The sequence below is a fragment of the Pogona vitticeps genome, chromosome 1 (assembly GCF_051106095.1).
Source record: "Pogona vitticeps strain Pit_001003342236 chromosome 1, PviZW2.1, whole genome shotgun sequence".
NCBI lineage: Eukaryota > Metazoa > Chordata > Lepidosauria > Squamata > Agamidae > Pogona > Pogona vitticeps.
Window position 1 is genome coordinate 313,692,397 of NC_135783.1, and position 17,658 is coordinate 313,710,054.

The window sequence follows — 17,658 nt, forward strand, 5'->3', positions numbered from 1 at the left end:
CCTAGTGAACCTGTGAACTGCTTTGAAGAATCAGAAACTATCAGTACTAGCCACAATGATGGTGGTTGGCACTGCTGGTATAAATTCAACTGTTCTATTCTTTCATTGCATTCTTCATCCTTCATCCCTCCGGCAGTTGCACAAACTGAGTTGAAAAGGAGTGAGCAGTTGAATGGGTGGCAGGAACAGAACTGAGGAAATGGTGAATCCACTAAGAAAGGGGCAGGTTTGGAACTAGGATGAGCAAACAGGTCCAAGGCCACCAAAATTTAGAGAGTGTCAAAATCTAGAGGTGAATCTGCTGGTGAGCGTTAGGAAAATAAACAGTAACACCTTTTGGCCTCACTTACTTTCCTCGATTTTATTTTATTTTTTGGAAATCATCAACATTCTCTCTCTCTCTCTTTAATAGAAGGGGACACCTCTTCCTCTTTTTAAGGGGCTGTTACACCCATGTTTGAGGGTGATGTGAGTAGGAAAATATACCACTTGTCGCATTTGTCCACATTTCTGGTTATGGCTCTGGGAAGAGGGGACACTGAGGACATCCTGTCACTGGTAATATTATTATTATTATTACTATTATTATTTCATTTGAAAAAGCAGCCCTTATGGCAGACAGCACTAGCCCCATTTGCAGTGATCAGTACTCATGTCAATAAGTTTTCCATCCTTTTCAATTCATTAAAGCAACAACTTTATGGTGTTCTGATTTAATCTCAACATAAAAGTGTGTGTATTTATTTATTTATGTATTTATTTATTTATTTATTTATTTAAAACATTCTAGGATGCTTCTAAGTTAAGCTCAGAATTTCTAATCCTTCAAGGAGTTTATAATATTAAAATAATGTTCAAGGAAACAGGCACATTCTGAAGTCATGAATTTGTTTTTCATGTAAGTGCTTTGGATGCAAGATCAAAGAACAGAAAACCAAAGTACATTTGCTTCTGTCTTTGTTGTTAACTGTGGAGCCCTGGAACCTTTCATCTTTCACTAGATTTCACATATGTCTTGGCAACATCATTTCTGTCGCTGGGAGACGCAACGAGCAATTCTATTTAAACTTGTTTGAAAAATCTAGATTTGACCAGATTTTGGGGCTCTGAAGCTTCAGATTAATTAATTCCATCAAATTTCATTAAATTATTTGAGACATGCTAAGGACTGCAATCTCTTGTTTGCAGCAGTGTTTACACTGAATTTTTAAAAAAACATTAAGTTTAACTAGAGAGCCGTGACTTTAAGTGATAGATAGTAGCAGCTGTAAATTATTGGGGTCAGCTGTTGGCTGGACTGAGTTAAGTGGACAGTTGGTGTTGGAATGGATGCAGCCTTTACACTCTGAAAAATCTGTTGGCCAAAGATGTGTCTATGTAGCTTATGAACTCAACACAAAATTAAGGTTTCAGAAACATGTGCCAGACTTGTGTTTCAGATTAGCTGAACTGCGTAGAGTTACAATGTGCAAGATATGTTTGTAGGTGATCTCAGCTTAAAGAAACCAAACCTTTTTTTACATAGCAATCATTTGACTCTTGCATTTTTTTAAAATTATGAAAGCATTGAAATAAATAAAGAAAGAAAAAATAAATCTTATTAAATTGGCACTTTCTCCTCACTATTTGTGAGTGATTTCTGTAATGTAATCTCCAATTATTACCTTGTCTTTGTGTTAGCAACAGCCCTAAAATATCAAACATCATTTTATCAAATAATTTATTTATTTTCTGTAGGATTACAGTTTACTTAGTGTGAAAAAGCCAGGAGTTTGGACAGAAAATGGAGAAGTGAGATAGATTGTTTGTATCCAGACATTACAATAAGGATAATGCTGATACATATTGGCTGATAAGTTCAGCTTGCAGTGAGAGCACACAAATAAACTATCAGACATTGGTATGTTCATCCTGCTGTGTGAATCCAGCAGGAATTGACTTTCTGCTTTGGTTTTGTCCCAATAAGTGCAAGAAGTTAGGGTTAAAGCTTTGGCCTGCTGTGGCAGTGGCAAGCCAAAGAACTGGCTCCTGCTAGTGCCCACATAATGATAAACAACCCATGGACCAAAAGGTAATGGCTTGTTTAGCTGTTCCCATAGCAAGCAAAAATGATAAGTAGAGGAGGGGAGGAAACACAGCATGCTGAGTTGTCCTATAGTTCCCACCACTCTTGCAGGGAGTCGTCATGAGGGTGCTTTAAAGCACTGCTTATGCAGAGTAAGCCAGCATTCCACGGAACTCAGGCTTACCATGATATTGAAAGGAAAACAGTGTCTCCTTTACTAATCTCTGACTAGGTTTACCAGTCACTTCTTCTGTTAAACTGAAACTGTGGAGCATCTTTTTTAACCCTAGAAATGGCAAATGAAGTGAGAGAGCTGTTGTGGCATAGCTCCACCTCAGAGGTGAAGCTCTCTCCTCTAGCACTCCCTAGCCATTCAAAAATTGATCAAACATCCTTGAGTTGACCCTTTTGGGAACACATATCCGAAGACAGTGCACATGTTCAGCTTAAAGCATCTTGAAGTGTTCTCCAGGCTTTTAATGTGAGGAGGTAAATCTTCCTCCACCATGGATTTTACATGGAATTCATTGAAGTTAAATAGAAACAACCTGAAGGAAAGCTCGAGACTATTGAGAATATGTTAATATTTTCTGGACATAAGCAGAGTTAGGAGATATCCGGTTGCAAAGACACTGTAAAACTGAGAGAGTAAAATTCAACTTAGTCTATTTACAAATATGCAGAGAACATAGACATTCAACTGGCAGAACAGACTTTCAACTGGCAGCATGACATGACATGATACAATATGTAGCATAGAAATAAATGATTTGACTTACAGCAGATTGTTGTTGTTGTTTGTTGTTTAGTCATTAAGTCATGTCCGACTCTTCGTGACCCCATGGACAAGAGCATGCCAGGTCCTCCTGTCTTCCACTGCCTCCCGGAGTTAAGTCCAATTCATGTTGGTAGCTTCAATGACACTGTCCAACCATCTCGTCCTCTGTCATCCCCTTCTCCTCTTGCCTTCACACTTTCCCAACATCAGGGGCTTTTCCAGGGAGTCTCCTCTTCTCACGAGATGGCCAAAGTACTGGATCCTCAGCTTCAGGATCTGTCCTTCCAGTGAGCACTCAGGGTTGATTTCTTTCAAAATGGATAGGTTTGTTCTCTTTGCAGTCCAGGGGACTCTCAAGAGTCTCTTCCAGCACCACAATTCAAAAGCATCAATTCTTCAGCGGTCAGCCCTCTTTATGGTCCAGCTCTCACTTCCATACATTGCTACTGGAAAAACCGTAGCTTGACTATGCGGACCTTTGTCAGCAAGGTGATGTCTCTGCTTTTTAAGATGCTGTCTAGGTTTGTCATCACTTTCCTCTCAAGAAGCAGGTGTCTTTTAATTTAGTGGCTGCTGTCACCATCTACAATTATCATGGAGCCCAAGAAAGTAAAATCTGTCACTGCCTCCATATCTTCCCCTTCTATTTGCCAGGAGGTGATGGGGCCAGTGGCCATTATCTTGGTTTTTTAAAAATTATTTTTATGTTGAACTTCAGACCATTTTTTGCACTCTCCTCTTTCACCCTCATTAAGAGGTTCTTTAATTCCTCCTCACTTTCTGCCATCAGAGTGGTATCATCTGCATATCTGAGGTTGTTGATATTTCTTCCGGCAATCTTAATGCCAGTTTGGGATTCCTCCAATCCAGCCTTTCGCATGATGTATTCTGCATGTAAGTTAAATAAGCAGGGAGACAATATATAGCCTTGTCGTACTCCTTTCCCAATTTTGAACCAATCAGTTCTTCTATATCCAGTTCTAACTGTTGCTTCCTGTTCCACATATAGATTTTTCAGGAGATAGATAAGGTGGTCAGGCACTCCTTTTTCTTTAAGAACTTGCCGTAGTTTGCTGTGGTCCGCACAGTCAAAGGCTTTTGTGTAGTCAATGAAGCAGAAGTAGATTTTTTTAACTCTCTGGCTTTCTCCATAATGCAGCGCATGTTAGCAATTTGTTCTCTAGTTCCTCTGCCCCTTCAAAATCCAGCTTGTACTTACAGCAGATACCATGTCCAATTTATACATGTCCTTTATACATCTAGGAACCAATCTGAAAATATATTACATCACCTTGTCCAGCTATACAACATCAAGTCTACAACCCTGGTATATACCTGAAACTATTTACTACATGACCCAGATTAAATCATCCATTTTACTTTCAACTATACAACATTTTATTTAATACACTTTTAATACATTTTCAGATCAAAATATCAACAGCTTTCTTTTTTATTTAAAAATTGTACTGACATTAATATAAAATTATTGTCACAATTAAAATGTTAATTAATTGATTTTTAACATTTTAATTATGACAATAATTTTATATTAATGTCTTATTTGAAATAGAATTCCTATGATGTCATACATAAACTGTTTAAATTTCATGAGATTATCCCTCTAGCTCTGTTCGAGTAATGAGTGAGAAACAACTGCCTCATTGTTTCAATAATTTGGGAATGTCTATGGTTTTCTTTGTATTTAAGTAGTCTATCCTTCTGTAACCCAACGTGCTCTGTTCTTAAAAGCAGAATATGTCAGGCAAGTCTTGCTACCCACTTCCTTCTTTTCATGACTGAGAATACAAACTTGGTTGCAGGTCATACTTTAGAGATGTCTGACGTACCTTCAAAGCAGTCATTGAATGGGAACCCGCGCTGTGATGTTAGTATGTAATACCAGTTGACTTTTACTGTATGAATGATGTAGTGAGATTTCTGCGAGTGTATCTGGTGGAATTATTCACAAAACATTTTTTTCTAAGTATGGCTTTTAACAGTAATATCCAGTTGACTACCAAACACTTGAGAATACAAGTGCCAATGGAGATCTTTTCCTTTTTAAAAAAAGGGTCAAATAAGGAAAGTGGATTCTGAATTAAAAGTGTCTGAAAGCAGAACAAAATCTAGACTTATTTATATTGCCATAAATAAAATTAGGAAAGGTGTACCTTAGATAATTAACAATAACATGTAGTTTGACACTTAGTTTAAATCATCATGTGCTGTCAAGTCAATTTGATTTTTGGTGACCATTTCCCATGGTTTTCCAGGTAGAGAACACTCAGGAATGGTTTATCATTCCCTTCTTCTGCAGATGCTCCGGGACTTGTGCAGCTTGCCCAATGCCACGCAAGCTGACTCTATATGTGATAGGCACAGTGGGGAATCACATTCCCAACCTCTGGCTCCAAGATACTAAACCACTGAGCTATCCAGCCAGTTTAAATTGAACATCCTTTTTCATGAGGAAAAAAAATGTATATAGGAGAGAAATGGGCCCAAACCTTTCACCAGTGTGCTATATTTTACACACTTATGTGTTAGTGGTTGTCATTAAGAGCTGGCAAAAGAGATAAATACTTTGACAAGCAATATATGTATGTAATTTTGTTGCAATTAATTAAAATGTTTACCCAGGTCTATCCAACATCCAGCTTTGGACTTTAATTAAGTGACTGGACACATTATACAAGAGACATACATAGAAATATTACCACCTCGTGGCGCAGTGGTTAAACTGCTGTACTGCAGCCAAAACTGTGCTCACAACCTGGGGTTCAATCCCAGGTGTCCAGCTCAAGGTTGACTCAGCCTTCTATCCTTCCGAGGTTGGTAAAATGAGTACCCAGCTCGCTGGGGAGGGGCAATGTGTAGCCTGCATAATTAACTTGTAAACTGCCCAGAGAGTGCTTGAAGCACTATGGGGCGGTATATAAGCAGCACGCTTTTGCTTTGCTTTGAAATCAGATTTTTGTTTGGTATGCCTTGTGAATATAAAAGCAAAAGAAAAAAGAAAAAAGAAAAGGCTGTGCTCCTTATATACTGCTTCATAGCATTTAAAGCACTCTCTGGGTGGTTTACAAGTTAATTATGCAGGCTACACATTGCATTATAAGCAGATCCTTTGGAAAGTCGAATTAAATCTAGAGTGAGACCTTGGTGAACACTACGTATTTTGTCTGCATGGAACAGGGTTATTTTATATGAGATTCAGTGTTTTGTCTCTGAGTTGGAGGGATTAGCATAGTTTAATCTGTTTTGTGTGGAAGCTGCTGTTGAGGGTTTGCCATTCATTGGTGCTTTTGGGGGGGGGGCTACTGATGCAAATGGTTAGTGGATTGCTTCATTTGGTGTAATACTAAACCTGATATTTGTTGGGCTCGCCAACTGAAATGTTGCTTTTATGTTGAGGTGCTGAGATGAATTGTTAATAAATTGTTTAGAAATGATGTCACTATAATTTACTCTATATGATCACCTTGCTTATAGTTATTTTATTCAAATGTTGCTATGTTCCTATGGGCTGTTTGGGGCATACATGATTGGAAAGAAATTGCATATCTATAGATAATGACAGTTAATTCTATCCATCAGAGCCTACGTCAACAATATTATAGGATCAGAGTTCAAATGGATCAAAGTACGGTGTCTTCTGTATGTGCCACACTACAAAGTCTATCAGCCCAACCAGAATGACTAGCACATCCAAAAGGCACCAGATTATGCTGCATTGTTCAGGTACATAGTAGAAGATCGAGGGCAAAACGTCATTGAATTGCTTAAGCAAGTGAACTACATTATAAGCTGTAAGGCAGCAGTTCTCATGTTTTGCTGCCTTCTGTCCCAAGAATCGCAATGTGAAAGAATGAGACTCATCATGACAGGAAAAAAAAGTTCAAGTCTTCTGAGAAGCACATTTGTATATTTATAGATACTCTATTATTTTGTTCATCATTTACTAGAAACTGGAGGGCAGAGGATTAGGAGAAACACTGAATGTCCAGAATTACTACTATTAGGTCACAAAGTTATCAATGGATAATCTATGACAAGTAAGTCAGTAAGAGAGAGTGCACTGGACTTTAGAAACATGTGGACTGAGAGAGAGCCAATTTTGAGTTGTTGTTATGAACTCTTTGGCACCCACCTAGACTTGTAAAAACCTGTCAACTAATATACTCCTTTCTCCCTTTCTCTGTAGGATATATGTGAAGATATCTCTGATCATGTTGAACAAATCCATGCTCTTCTGGAAACTGAATTTTCCCTAAAGCTTCTGTCTTACTCAGTCAATGTGATTGTTGACATCCATACAGTTCAACTTCTTTGGCACCAGCTTCGAGTTTCTGTCTTGGTTCTGAAAGAAAGAATTCTGCAGGGTCTACAGGATGCCAATGGGAATTATACTCGGCAGACAGATATTCTGCAAGCCTTTTCAGAGGAAGCAAAGGAGGTATGGCCAGTAAATACGCGAAAGTGCATTCTGAACTTAAATGCTTGATCATACTTGCACATTCAAGCACCTTGAAAAAGAATTTGGTTACTTAGCTGCTATTGCAGGATACGCTTAGTTTGACCAATATTACCAGTCAAATTATAAGTTGAAATAGTGGCCTGTTTAGTGTTTACACGGCTGACAAGGTAATAGTTGTGCATGACCAGGTACTCAGCCAGCGTCTTGTCAGATTGCCATGACAGCATCCATAGTTGGTGTTGTATACACATAAATATTGAACAGGATCCTGGCCAGTAAATCTTAAATTCAAGCTTCAGTCTTTCAGAACTATTGAACTAGATGACTATAGAGTTACACAGTGGTTAAACTGAAGTACTGCAGTCAAGTCTCTATTCACAGCCTGAATTTGATCCTGGGCTCTAGTAGCTGATTCAAGGTTGACTCGGCGTTCCATCCTTCTGAGGCTGGTAAATTGAGTACCCAGCTCATGGGGGTGGGACAATGTGTAGCCTTCATAACTAAATTGTAAACTGCCCAGAGAGTGCTTTAAATGCGATGGAGTGGTATTAAAGGATCACATTTTGGTTTGCTTTATATGGAAAAGGCAATGTAAAGCTAAGATGTAAAAGTACATAGACCATAGGTAACATATCACTTACATTCTGTGATTAAAACAGAGAGTGCAAACATCAATCATAACATTTTCCTTATTCGGAAGTCACTGGTTTGCATGAACAACACATTTAAAATAACATTTTAAAGTCATAGCTAATACTTTCTACATCATTGCACAAATGTGCACACATTTATTATAAACTGTATGCTCTTGCAATGTCATTTAAATCATTGCATTCTAATCAAGATAGGATATGTTTCAGACCACATTCTTGAATTCTAGTGGTGCCTTGACTTACGACCATAATCCATTCCAGAAGATGGTCATAAGTCAAAATGGTTGTAGAGTAAGTCGAATCAGCATTTCCCATTGAAATGCATTGAAACCCAATTAATCCATTCCGGCTGTTTTTTGGTTGTATGTAGAGGCTCCGGTTGCAAGTCGAAGCATTCGTTCCCATAGGAACTAATGCAAAACTGGTTAATCCGTCCTCTACCACTAGGGGAAGAATTTTTCTTATTTTAACCTAAGATGACATAGGTTTAAAAAAAAGGACAGGAATGGAGGGAGGGAGGGAAGGAACAGTGGGGAAAGGAGGAAAGAAAGAAGGTCATCACTGGGGCACACAGACCCCTCAGACAAAGTTTTGTGCTGTTAAGCACAAAAAGAGAGAAGATAGAGAGAGAGAAGACAATGGGGGGGGAGAGAGTTTGGAGTCTAAAACATCTTTTAAAGAAAACACCTTTTAAACCAAACACTTTTTAGACCAAGCACCTTTTAAACCAAACCAAGTACCTTTTATACAAAACACATTTTAAACCAAACCAAGCACCTTTTAAACAAAACACATTTTAAACCAGACCAAGCACCTTTTAAACAAAATTTATTTATTTATTTATTTTATTTATATCCCACCTATCTGGTCGGATCAGGACCACTCTAGGCGGCTAACAACATAACATAGTACAATAAAATTGATACATGAAAGAATTGTTAGATAATAAAACATTACACAATAAGAGAGGGGAAAAAAGGGTGTCAGGAATTATCTGATGGGAAGGCCTGCCAAAACATCCATGTTTTAAATTGATTCTTAAAAATACCCAGCGAGGGAGCCGCGCGAATCTCAGGAGGTAGGTTGTTCCAGAGGCGAGGAGCCACCGCGGAGAAGGCCCCGTTTCTTGTCTTTTCCTTCCGGGCCTCCCTCGGCGTTAGGCTCCTCAGCCTCACCTCCTGGCTCGCACGAGTGACATGGGTAGATCTTGGTGGGAGTAGGCATTCCGCCAGGTATCGAGGTCCTAAACCCATTTTAAACCAAACACATTTTAAACCAAAAAGGTCTAAACTCTATTTTACACCATACCAGCCACCACAGCAGCCCCTCACAGAAAATGTTCTGATTTTAAAACAAAAAGACTTTGGAGTCACATTTTAAACCCACACATTTTAAAACAAAGAGAGGTACACAAACCCTAGGAGCCACAGAATGCAAAAATAAATAAATAACCTTGTGTTTCATTTTGGTTATTCTACCCTGTTTCCCTGAAAATAAGACCTAACCTGAAAATAAGCTCTAGTATGCTTTTTCAGGATGCTCACAATATAAGCCCTACCCCAAAAATAGTGAAACCCCACCCTCCACCATTGGGCAGCAACCAGATGATGACATGAGTGTCTTTGAATAAATGTTGATTGTTGTACATAAAAAAAATAAAACATCCCCTGAAAATAAGCCCTAATGCATTTTTGAAGCAAAAAATTATATAAAACCCTGTCTTCTTTTTGGGAAAACAAGGTATGTCCCTAGTGATGTGCTACATTTGTTGCCTTTTACTGCTGTTTCTTAAAGAGACAGGTCCCAAATACTAAAATTGTTAACTGGCAAATTTATTTCCCATATGGTGTTGGTGTACCTTTCAGTGTTTTCCCTAGGGCAACAAAATCAAGGATCACAAATGTCCTACCAAATGTTGGACCTACCCAAGAGGGGAAAAATTTAGAAAAACAAATTGTTCACCTAATAGCTGTGAATCTAAATTGTTTATAAGTAAATGGTTCAAGATGGCAGAATTGAGAAACACACCCTAGTGATGGCTAAAAGGGTGGGGGCACAGTATCCATGCTAAGTTTCTGTGAAGGGAGATATCACTGAAACCTCTAATCCAGTGGTTCTTAACCTTTTTGAAAGAAATGTCCCCTTGAGCCATTGATGAAGTTACCATCGCCCCCCTCCCCACGGCAGGGGCGGCGTGGCGGCGGCACCAGATCCTCTGCCAGCACCAGCTGCTCTGGATCTGCCTGGCGGATATGCTGCCAGCACCGCAGTACAGCTGCCTTCTCAGATTTGGCTCGCTCCTTCGCCCCCATATTGCCCCCTTCTGTTCCTTCACCCCCTGTGTTGCCCCTTTTTGTTCCATCGCCCCCTGAAAAATGAAATCGCCCCCCTGGGAGGGCAATATCGCCCAGGTTAAAAACCACTGCTCTAATCAACTGTAAGAATATAGTGACTGGATCCACTGTATAATTTTACATTTATTGTAATATTTTTGTATCACCTTATATAATGGGGTTCAAACAGCCCTTGCCTGGGCAGAGTTTTGTCAGATTGCCTTGACCATAAGAAGGCCTGTTTAGGAGGATTTCATTTTAGTTACACACACAGAGGGAGGGGGGCTGGAGCATACATTACAGTACAGTAGTTGGAATGATGCAAAAAATAGCCTGCTTGTGGCAATTATTTTCTCTTCTTGTGAACATTTACAGATCCTCTGTAAATGTGGATCTGTAAATGGTTTGAGGCATATTATGCAACAAATCATTTCCCTTGTTCCTCATTTCCAGGATTGATGGCAATAAGTGGAATGGAGAGTCATAACATGATACTCAAAATAGTTGAGTACAGTACTTAAAGCTACAGGAGTGGCATATGTAACACATGCTCAGTGTTCTCAGAAGCAAACTGCTCAAGTGTTAAGACACCAAGTGAAGATGGTTGTCATTTCAGAATTCAAAAAAGGGTGTGGTTAGTGCCAGGCTAACACTCAGGTTCAAAGAAGGTCAGAGTAAAATCTGAGGAGCCAGAGCTCTGCCAAGGTTGAGTCCAAAATGGCTGTGAACTATGTGTGGCAAAAGTAGATATAGGTTTTTGAACTCTTGTCCTGTTGTATGAGTTGCTCAGACAGAGAACCTGGTTTTGTAGCCAGTGCTTTAATTAAATTGTCTGATAGAACTGTGGTCATCTAGGAGTTTTCTAGATGTGAAGAATCCTCACTAAACTCCTTATTCTCAGAAATATCGGTTGGTCCAACAAAGCACTATCAGATTTTCCAGCCTTTGAGATTTCTTACCTGCAGTGTGAGAGTGAGACAAGGAGCTTTTTCCACCATCAAGGTCTCTGTGATTTGTGCAGAACCCTTACACAAAAAACTGATGTCCTTTCCTTTCAAGAAGAAAATCTTAAGCATGGAAAGCATAAACACATTCCATCAAATGCTTCTAATGCTTAGAAGTTCATGAAACAAAGGAGCAACCTTTGTATTTTTGTTCAGTCCTATGCAGTATGCACAAGAGGCATTCTTGTTGTCTTTAACTGTGCTAAGGGATATATCTGTGAAGATTCTCAGTCATCCAGGTGTGGTTATCTGGAAGTTGAGTAATGGCAACTGAACTTCTTTCTTATTAGGCTGAAAAGTTTCACTACTCATCTAAGTAACTTCTTCAGTCTGAGAAGAGTTGGTAGGAGACCCCTGATATCCTCCACATTGCTTTCACTTCACTTCTTAGATGTACGAAGGATGGGGGAGATGTGAGATTTTCATTCACTCCCCCTCGTTCTTTGTCCATCTAACAAACCTATTCAGATCAGGGGAAAGTGAAATCGTGGAGGATTTATCAGGGGTCTCCTACCAACTCCCTTCAGACTGAAAAAGTTACTTGGATGACTAACGAAACATTTCAATCTAATAAGAAAGAAATCCAGTTGCCATGACGGAGCTTCCAGAAAAATGCTAGGGAATATCTTCCAGTCCTTGCTGGTGAAGAGAAGAATGAAGCTGTCCCTTGTACTTATGTGGGAAGAGGAGGTAAGTAAAGATTTGTGTCCCTGTAGTATTTGTTGTTTATGTTTTGTTTTCCCAAATAAAACTGTTGTATACCTATACTGTAGGTATCCTTTGTGGTGTGGTGGATAGAGTAATGGGCTAAGAATTAAGAGGCCTGGATCTGAATTCCCACTCAGCCACGGAAACTCACAGGTGTTGAACTGGTAAAACCATTCCTTAAATCTCTGACTTACCTTCAATGGCCAAAGCCCTAGGTCATCCCAGGAAAGCAAGCCTATGTGGCCTTGGGCAAACTGCACAGTCGCAGGATTGAAAACCTTGAAAACGGTCACCATAAGTCAGAACTGACAACAGCACATAATTATTATTATACCAATACGTAAAGTAAACCATGAGGACCAAATATGGGTGTTCACCATTATGTAGCATCCAATTATATGTCCTGTTTTACCTTAATTCCAAATAGGTGGGGAGGGGTTGGATTGCAGTATGCAGAAATGGGAACGTCCATTTTTTTTGCTGCTGACTAAAACATCCTCCATGTGTGGACAGAACACAGATAAAATACCTCCACTAGAGCCAGTGCAGACTTTTAATCTAAATTGTATTTCATCTGTGTGCAAGGAGAGTTGGATTCTAATCATGCTCTGGAAATTTAAAATAAGAAGGGATTTCAAACTGACTTGGGGGAAGGGAGAAGAAATTACTAAAGGAATAAACTTAATACTATACACAAGTGCATTAGAAACAGTTTTTCATTTTCTTCAGAAAGTAAAGGTTGAGGACTTTGCAATCTTTTCTGGCCATTAACACTTTGGAATTTTCTTTTTGCTTTTTTAAATATTTTAGGCACCATCACAAAATGGCTGCTATGAAGGCCTGGTCCATCCTTGCATTCTGTTTGTATCTATTTGTATCTATGTGTCTGCTTTGTCTCCCCCTCTCATTGCCATGTGGCAATGTTGTTTTCTAATAGGTTGTGTTTTTCCCCATGAGGAATATCAAAGAAAACTGTCCTCAGTTCTGTAGTAGGTTCTTATTTGGTGGCAAAGAATTAAAATACAAGGACTCCATCTTGAAGTCTTAACAATGATATCCTCAAAATGGTAATAAAAACCTTTCCTATTTTTGTGTTGTTACAGGATCGTCTTGATTCCTTAACGGAAGTGGATGATTCAGGACAGCTAACAATCAAATGTTCTCAGAATTACTTGTCACTGGATTGTGGGATTACTGCATTTGAACTGTCAGACTATAGCCCTAGTGAGGACTTGCTTGGTGCCCTCAGCGACATGACATCAAGTCAAGCTAAAGTGAAACCGTTTGAGTCCTGGAGCTGCAGTGAAATGGAAAAAGACTTTCCTGAGCTTATTAGAAGCGTGGGCTTGCTGGCAGTAGCAACAGATTCAGTCACTTCCAAATGCAATGAAAGTATTAATGTAAAAGAAATCCATTTACCACTGTCAGCAAACCTCCAAGATGAAGTCCAGAACCACAAAACATCATCATTTGATTCTACCCAAGGGACACAGCTTTGTGTTTCTGAGAACTTGCCTCCTTGTGAAGTGTCTTGCACTGAAGATTCCGTTATATCAGCTGATGGCAAGACTTCCTCAGAGGTAGTTAAACAAGAGCCTAGTTCCCTGCCCTTCAACAGCACAAAAGGAAAGCAGCATCCTCACAGTGAAAACTCAACTCCCAAGAGAACAATAAGAGACTGCTTTAACTACAACGAGGATTCTCCCACACAACCCACTTTGCCCAAGAGGGGTTTGTTTCTCAAAGAAGATATATTTAAAACGGACATGGTGGTTAATGATATAAAAAATCAGATCTCACTAATGTTTAAAACAGATATGAGTAGGAGCATACCTTCACTCTTAGATCCACCAGACAGATCGAAACTTAGTTTGGCTTTACAAACAGCGTACAACAACTGTCCTTCTACTATCAGTCAGTCTTGCGATTGTTTACACAGCCTAGATGATCAGAATCTCAAGTACACAATACAAAATCACTTTAAGGAAAGTTCCTTGGGGCAAGGTAAATCCAGTGACAACATTAGAAGGGAAAAACTCAGGTGCAAGAAGTCACATGACATTCCTGAAGAAGTGGCATCATGCAGAATATCTGGAATCGCATCAGGTGTTGTGTCAACAAATCAGACGAATAAAAAAAGATTCCCTGGTTTGCAAAATGGAATTCCTTTTTGTAGCTCGCAGTCCATCGAAGGGACAGAAAGCGATTCAACCTCCACATCTTCTGATCCTTGCAAAGTGCCAAAACTGAATGGCCACTGTGGCATTGAAAGAGATCATTCTGCTTCACCCATTCATAGCCAAGAAAGTGGCTTTTCAGCTGATTCAGAATCTGCTTTGTCATCATCCCCAGTTCTTCCAAGAAACAAAGAAGGAAAGACCCATTCACCTTCACCACAATCAGTCAATACAGATAGTAAAGTTGTTGAGCCTTGGTATGGGTCTGATGAATACTTAGCACTTCCGTCTCATCTCAAACAAACTGAAGTATTAGCTCTGAAACTAGAAAATCTGACAAAGCTAATTCCTCAGAAACCTCAAGAAGAGACCATTCAAAATATTGATGACTGGGAACTTTCAGAAATGAACTCGGATTCTGAGATTTACCCAACATATCAGATGAAAAAGAAGCACCGAAGGTTAGGTCGAGTTTCACCAAGCTCTTCTAGTGATATCATATCCTCAACCGGTGACAGCATTGAATCTGGACCTCTTAGTGACATTCTTTCAGATGAAGAGCTCTGTACATCATCGCCTAGTATGAAAAAGTACTTAGAAGACAGACTGATTAAACCATCAGCAATTCATTCCTGTGAAAAAAATGAAATATCTACCACAAATAAATCAATGTTAATTCAGCAGCTGATGCAAGATATACAAGATCAGGATAACTATGAAATTATATGGGAAAAGATGGAGGTAAGGAAGAAATTAACACTGCCTACTTCTCAGGCATTTTATTTGTAGTGTTGTGTTTACTACAGAAAGCGAAAGTTTGGGAAGGGGGGCATAGATAGCTAGATCTGATTTTGGTATGTAGTGGTTTCACATGATTCATGGCTAAGTGTCTTCTGTTGTATTTCAGCATTAATGTGCAGCATTAATGGGAAGAACCCATAGAAATTTATAGAAATATACAGAAATATAATATGCATTTCTATGGTAAATAAGACATTTTTATGTATTTAGATAGATTAGGCATCTTTCAGTCTTGAGGGACTATGGTAACATGCTCTGAATAGAGGACTTGGAACACCGTCTAGTATGGCTGAGAAGGCCAGTTCGAGAGTGACAATACCTTCCACACTGAAGACAAATACAATCTGTCCCCGTCCAGCTCCCTGATTTTGCTGGTTTCGGGACTGCTTCTTTGCCTCAGCCTGCTGGACAAGGGTCTCTTCAAATTGGGAGAGGCCATGATGCATTAGGTTACCTAATGTGTCTCACTTGAAAGAAAGGCCTAAAAGTGAAAGGCCTTGAAGCCTAGCTAGGCCTAGCTCATAGGTCGGGGAACAGGGGTAAATTACCCCAAATGGGGTAAAAGTGAAAATCCTGGGGGTAATGAGCAGAGTGCTACCCCCTCCCTCCCACCCCCACCACCTGCAGCCAAACCTCAAATTGTAAGCCATCTCTCCCTGTTACTTCCTTGGTTGCAGCAGTGCACTTGTAAATCCTCCGTTAGTTCAGAGATCGGAGATAAGCCTCCTTGATTGGTTGCAGCTGTGGATTAGCAGCAGGCAATCAATCAATCAATCAATCTGGGGCTTCTGGACTGCTTCCTCCAGAAATGACTGCAAAAAAGCAGCAGGAGGGAAAGGATCGAGCAAGCAAGGGAAGGAGGGAAGAAAGGTGCAGAGACCGAGGACTTCATCAAGCTTATTTAAATGTATGTAGAAAATGGAGGGAGGGTGGTGGATGGATGGATGGATGGATGTGTGTGAGGGAGAGAGAGAGAGAGAGAGAGTGAGAGAGACTGACTCAAAACTATGAAAAAGAATAGGCAAGAAAAAAAGAAACCTTGAATTAAGGTGGGGGGAAGGGTGGCTTTTTAAGGTGCTGTCTAGGTTTATCATTGCTTTCCTTCCAAGAAGCAGGCATCTTTGAATTTCATGGCTGCTGTTACCATCTGCAGTGATCATGGAGCACAAGAAAGTAAAATCTGTCACTGCCTCCATATCTGCCCCTTCTATTTGGCAGGAGGTGATGGGGCCAGTGGCCATGATCATAGTTGTTTTGATGTTGAACTTCAGACCATTTTTTGCACTCTCCTCTTTCACCCTCATTATTATTATTATTATTATTATTATTATTATTATTATTATTATTATTATTATTATTATTATTATTATTATTATTATTATTATTATTTATTTATTTATTTATTTATTTATTTATTTATTTATTTATTTATTTATTTATTTATTTATTTATTTACTGGCCAGGTATGTAAACCATACCCGGAATTTAATATGGCTACCGGCCACACTTAAAAACACTACACACACACACACACACACACACACACACACATACACCATAAACAGAAAATTCACAAGACAATTAAGAGCAAATTCTACAAAAACCGATTGCCTCAACTCCCAGTTGCATCAGATGGTTGCAAATTCAGCAGTTTGATGGCACAGGGAAAAAAGCTATTTTTGTGCCTCGATGTTTTTTAAGAGGTTCTTTAATTCCTCCTCACTTTCTGCCATGCTTTTGTGTAGTCAATGAAGCAGAAGTAGATCTTTTTCTGGAACTCTCTGGCTTTCTCCATAATCCATTGCATGTTAGCAATTTGGTATCTGGTTCCTCTGCCCCTTCAAAATCCAGCTTGTACTTGTGGGAGTTCTTGGTCCACATACTGCTGAAGCCCAACTTGTAGGATTTTGAGCATAACCTTGCTAGTGTGTGAAATGAGTGCAATTGTTCAGTAGTTGGAGCATTCTTTGGCACTGCCCTTCTTTGGGATTGGGATGTAGACTGATCTTTTCCAGTCCTCTGGCCACTGCTGAGTTTTCCATTGATGATGATAAAAAAGCACACTGGTCCTTTGATATTGGGCTGTGGCACCAGGGTGGGTGACATGTCATTTATCCTGGTTTGTTCCTTTTGCACACCACACATAGAATGATTAAAGTGGTAGGGAAAGCCCCCTCCCCATTTCTGCGTTGGCTGTCTCTAGCAAGCATGTCATTGCTAGCACCACTCTGGTAGCTACTGATGATGATTAAATCCTCTGCGAGCTGGCAAAAATTTAATGCAACTTGCTAGGCATGCTGGACTCTTTACTACTCCCTATACCACACCATGGCTGGAGTGCAATGTGTTCCAGCAAAAATAGTGCACATCTTTATCAAATTTGGTGCATCCTGCTAGTTCGGTACACAGCCTGTGTAGATTCAATAATATTTTTAATTCAAATAATTCATGATTTCCTTCCTTTTGAATCAAGGGGGTAATGTCAGAGTATATAAATTTGGGGGTAGGTGGGTAAAAGGTAAAAAAGTTCCCTGACCCCTGGCCTAGCTCCACCTAGGTTCCTCTTTAAAAAGAAAATTCCAAACTAGCACTGAGGCAGGAACAGGAAGCATCTGTGGGACTAAGCCTAGCTAGGCCTCAGAGCCTTCCAGTTTAGGCC

At 39.6% G+C, this 17,658-nt stretch overlaps 1 protein-coding gene across 2 annotated transcripts in view; it reads left to right on the forward strand.

Annotated features, from left to right (window-relative positions):
* Window positions 1–17,658, forward strand: part of AKAP6 (A-kinase anchoring protein 6) — a 335,833-nt gene that overhangs the window by 95,557 nt on the left and 222,618 nt on the right. For both annotated transcript variants that reach the window (XM_020788446.3, XM_078392147.1), the window contains 2 exons: window positions 7,051–7,302; window positions 13,125–14,939. In XM_020788446.3, coding sequence (XP_020644105.3) covers window positions 7,051–7,302; window positions 13,125–14,939 — 2,067 coding nt within the window. The remainder of the gene's footprint in view (window positions 1–7,050; window positions 7,303–13,124; window positions 14,940–17,658) is intronic.